Genomic DNA, 4,351 nt, shown 5'->3' with positions numbered 1-4,351 from the left:
GCCGGGGCGGGATCGGCGGCTCTGCAGCGGCCGCACCGCGCCGGGCGCCTCCGCACCGGCCCCGCCACCGGCACCGGCCGCGCCGCCCCGAACCGAGCCGAGCCGAACCGGGACCGCCCCGCGTCGCTCTCCGCCGCCCGAGCCCAACCGGGCCGCCCCCGCCGCCCCGGGCGGGCCCGCAGCATCGCCCGCCGGCCCCGGGCCGGCCCCGCCGCAGCGGAGGCTCCGCGCCGCGCCGGGCCATGCGCTGACGCCGCCGCGCAGCCCGCACCGAGGGCGGATCCCGGGCAGGACACGGTGAGGCGGCGGCGGCTCCGCAATGCGACCCGCGGGGCGGCACCGGCCGGGGCGGGCGGGGGGGCCGCGACCGGGGAGGGCACGGCCGGGCGGTGGGGCTGCCCCCTCCCCCCCCTCCCTCCAGCTCCGGTTCGGCCGGAGCCGATAACGGGCCCGGGTTTGCCCCACCTTGCCCTGCCCTTCATCCTCCTCCTGCCTCCATCCTGCCCTTCATCCTCCTCCTGCCTCCATCCTGCTCTTCATCCTCCTCCTGCCTCCATCCTGCTCTTCATCCTCCTCCTGCCTCCATCCTGCCCTTCATCCTCCTCCTCCTGCCTCCATCCTGCCCCTCTCCCTCTCTCCCTCCTGCCCTTCTGCCCATCCTGCCCCTTCCCTTGCTGCATCCTACTCCTTCTCCTGCCCTTACCATGTCCTTTCTCTGCATCCTGCCCTTTTCCGCCATCCTTCCCCTTCCCTGCAGTATATCCTGTCCCTTCTCCCTCCATCCATCCTGTCCTTTCTCCCTCCATCCATCCTGTCCTTTCTCCCTCCATCCATCCTGTTCCTTTTCCTGCCTCCATCCCACCCCTTCTCCCTCCATCCATCCTATCCCTTCTCCCTCCATCCATCCTGTCCCTTCTCCCTCCATCCATCCCGTTCCTTCTCCTGCCTCCCTCCTGTCTCTTCTCCCTGCATCCATCCTGCTTCTTTCCTGCCTCCTCCTGCCCCTTCCCCTTCCCTCCATCCGCCCCCACGCTGGTGTCCCCATCTGGTGGCAGCGCGGGGGGAGCAGAGACCCCCGGCAGGGTCAGGCCCAGGTTGGAGGAGGCTCCATCCCGGCTCAGGGACCTGCTGGGCACAAGGGGACAGGGGGTGTCCGTGGGGAGCAGCTCTGGAGGCCCCAGCCGCAGTCTGACGTTCCCGTTTCCGGCTCAGCCGTGGTCCTGGCTCTGCTCCCATCCTCCCGGCGATGCCTCTGGAGCGTTGGGATCCGCCGGGGTGATTGTCCCTGCACTGCCCCGGGCCTGTGGGACTTGGGAATCACTGCAGGGATCAGGGCTCCCTGCAGCAGCCGGACCCCGGGGCCGCGGTGCAGAGGGGCCGGATCCGGCAGCCGTGGCCGGGACAGGGAGCCGTGGACCCCAGCGCTCTTGGACACTAAGCAGGGTCCCCTAAAGGACCCTAAAGGCCACGCTGGCACCGGGGCTGTGACGCTCCTGCCTGACCTGGGACAGGGGCCTCCCCTGCTGCTCCCGCGCGGCCGCTGGGCAAGGAAGGCAGGACCCGGCCGTGCCGCTGCGGAGCCCCGCGGTGCCGCGGCCACGGTTCCCTGCCCACGTCCCTGCCGTGGGAGCGGGCAGGAGGAGCAGCGCGGCACGGAGCAGCACGCAGGGCACGGAGCAGCGCGGCACGGAGCGGCGCGGCGGCATCGCCCCCCGCCGCGCGCTTTGCCGGCAGCCTCGGCCGCAGCTGCTGCGCCGGTGGCCACGGCCCGGCCATATGGCCGCAGCGAGCGGCTGGTAAAAATAGCGAGCGCTGCCGCCCGGGCGGGCGGCTCGAGGGCAGGAGGAGGCAGCAGGACGCGGGCAGGGGGGCCGGGAGCCCCCGGCCGCGCGCCCTGACGCGGCTCCGGGCTCTCCTTGCAGCGGCGGCCGCGTCTCGGGGCAGGATGCCGGAGCAGAGCAACGACTACCGCGTGGTGGTGTTCGGCGCGGGCGGCGTGGGCAAGAGCTCGCTGGTGCTGCGCTTCGTGAAGGGCACCTTCCGCGACACCTACATCCCCACCATCGAGGACACCTACCGCCAGGTCATCAGCTGCGACAAGAGCGTGTGCACCCTGCAGATCACCGACACCACGGGCAGCCACCAGTTCCCGGCCATGCAGCGCCTGTCCATCTCCAAGGGCCATGCCTTCATCCTGGTCTTCTCCGTCACCAGCAAGCAGTCCCTGGAGGAGCTGAGGCCCATCTACCAGCAGATCGTGCAGATCAAGGGCAGCGTGGAGAGCATCCCCATCATGCTGGTGGGCAACAAGTGCGACGAGACGCAGCGCGAGGTGGAGACGCGCGAAGGGGAGGCCATGGCCAAGGAGTGGAAATGCGCCTTCATGGAGACCTCGGCCAAGATGAACTACAACGTGAAGGAGCTCTTCCAGGAGCTGCTCAACCTGGAGAAGAGGAGGAACGTGAGCCTCACCATCGACGGCAAGCGCTCCAGCAAGCAGAAGAGGACAGACAAAATCAAGGGCAAGTGCAGCATCATGTAGAGCCCCGGACTGGCCCCGGCCCCGCTCCCGGCTCGCCCCTCTCCCCCCTCCAAGTCCGGACATCGGCGTTGAAGCTGGGCCCGTCCCCTCGCCCTCCACGCGATCACTGTGACTGCGCCGGGCGGCCGCCAAGACGGGGAGCCCTGGGAGCACCGGGAGCCGCGGGCGGACACGGGGTGCGGAGATGACGGGGGGTCCCAGGCTCAGCGCAGGGGGGACGGCGCCTGCCCCACGCGGTGCGGTGCCGCAAGGCCGGGGGGCGGACACAGCCATGCACATACATGGACACACGTGTGCGCACGCACACACGCACACTGACATGCACACACACACATGCACGCACATGTGTGTACGCATGCACATGCATACACGCATGCACACACATGTGCACACGCACACACATGTGCGTGTGCACACACGTGCACGTACACACACGCACCCCCCGGCACAGCACCGGCGCCCGGGCTGCTCTCCGGGGACACCTGCGCAGCCAACGGGGACGGGACCTTGGGGGCCACATGGGGACGGGGGCGGGTTCCCCTCTGGGAGCCGAGGGGCTGAGTGCCGGACGGTCCCATTCCCGGTGCCATTCCCAGCGCTATTCCCGATCCTGTTCCCGATCCTGTTCCCGGTGCCGGCAGCAGTTCGGGTCCCCCCCCACCCTCCCGGCCCGGTGCCGCGGCCGCCGGAGCCGCCAGCCCAAGCACAAAAGCCGCGGGCCCGTGGGCCCTGCCCAGCACAATCCTGGCGAGCTCCGGCGCCCGCCCCCAGCCCTGGCGCCAGGGTGATGGGCGCCGTGTCCCGCGGCGGCCCCGCCGGGTCCCCCCCCCGCCCCGGCACAGTCCCGCTCGCCCCGTTCCCCTGAGCCCGTCCCCGGGGCGCCCGCAGCAGCCCCTCGTCCCAAGGGTGCGCGGCGCCCCGCTCCCCCCATCACCGGCTTTTTACAACACGACCGACCAGGGGACAAGGTGACGTTGCGATGTAGCCTTTACTCTAGACATAGTCTTCCTTCAATAAAGAGATGAGAAATGGCTGCTGCGTCCTGCGCCGCGCGGGGCGGCGGAGCACCCGCGCTCCGTGTCCCATCCCATCCTGTCCCATCCCATCCCATCCTATCCCATCCCATCCCATCCCCGCACATCGGTACCGCTGGGGCCCGGCAGGAGGGAGCCCTGGATGGATCCGCAGCCCGGGGTTGGCGGGGAGGGGACGCAGCTCCTCACGTGTGCATGTATGTGCAACCACGTGCACACGTGTGTGCACGTGTGTGTTCATCCATGTGCATACGCGTGTGTGCACGTGCATGGTCATCCATGTACATCTGTGCGCACACACGCATGTGCACATGCATGTTCCTCCACGTGCACGTGTGTGTTCATGCGCGTGCATCCGTGTGCACATGTGTGTGTGCACGTGTATGTCCCTCCATGTGCATGTGTGTGCACGTGCATGGTCATCCAGGTACATCTGTGTGCACACACGCATGTGCACATGCATGTTCCTCCACGTGCACACATATGTGCATGTGGGTGTTCATCCACGTGCAGCCGTGTGCACACACGCGTGTGCACGTGTATGTCCCTCCATGTGCATGTGTGTGCACGTGCATGGTCATCCAGGTACATCTGTGTGCACACACGCGCGGGCACATGCATGTTCCTCCACGTGCATCCATATGCACACGCGTGTGCACGTGTATGTTCCTCCATGTGCATACACGCGTGTGCACGTTCCTCCATGTGCACACGCATGTGCATGTTCATCCACGTGCACCCATGTGCACACAAGCATGTGCACATGCACGTTCAT

At 68.3% G+C, this 4,351-nt stretch overlaps 1 protein-coding gene across 1 annotated transcript; it reads left to right on the top strand.

The window, feature by feature from the left end:
• Positions 1 to 201: 201 nt before the first annotated feature.
• On the top strand, positions 202 to 2,725 carry DIRAS1 (DIRAS family GTPase 1). The gene is made up of 2 exons (XM_088526827.1): positions 202 to 297; positions 1,923 to 2,725. The coding sequence occupies exon 2, from the start codon at positions 1,946 to 1,948 to the stop codon at positions 2,540 to 2,542; it is 597 nt and encodes a 198-aa protein (XP_088382953.1). The 5' UTR covers positions 202 to 297; positions 1,923 to 1,945; the 3' UTR covers positions 2,543 to 2,725.
• The last annotated feature ends 1,626 nt before the right edge of the window (positions 2,726 to 4,351 follow it).

The sequence above is a fragment of the Tinamus guttatus genome, unplaced genomic scaffold, assembly GCF_059628265.1.
Source record: "Tinamus guttatus ecotype Peru unplaced genomic scaffold, ASM5962826v1 Tinamus_guttatus_pri_ptg000254l, whole genome shotgun sequence".
Taxonomy (NCBI): Eukaryota; Metazoa; Chordata; class Aves; order Tinamiformes; family Tinamidae; genus Tinamus; species Tinamus guttatus.
This window is presented reverse-complemented; position numbering and strand designations above follow the sequence as displayed.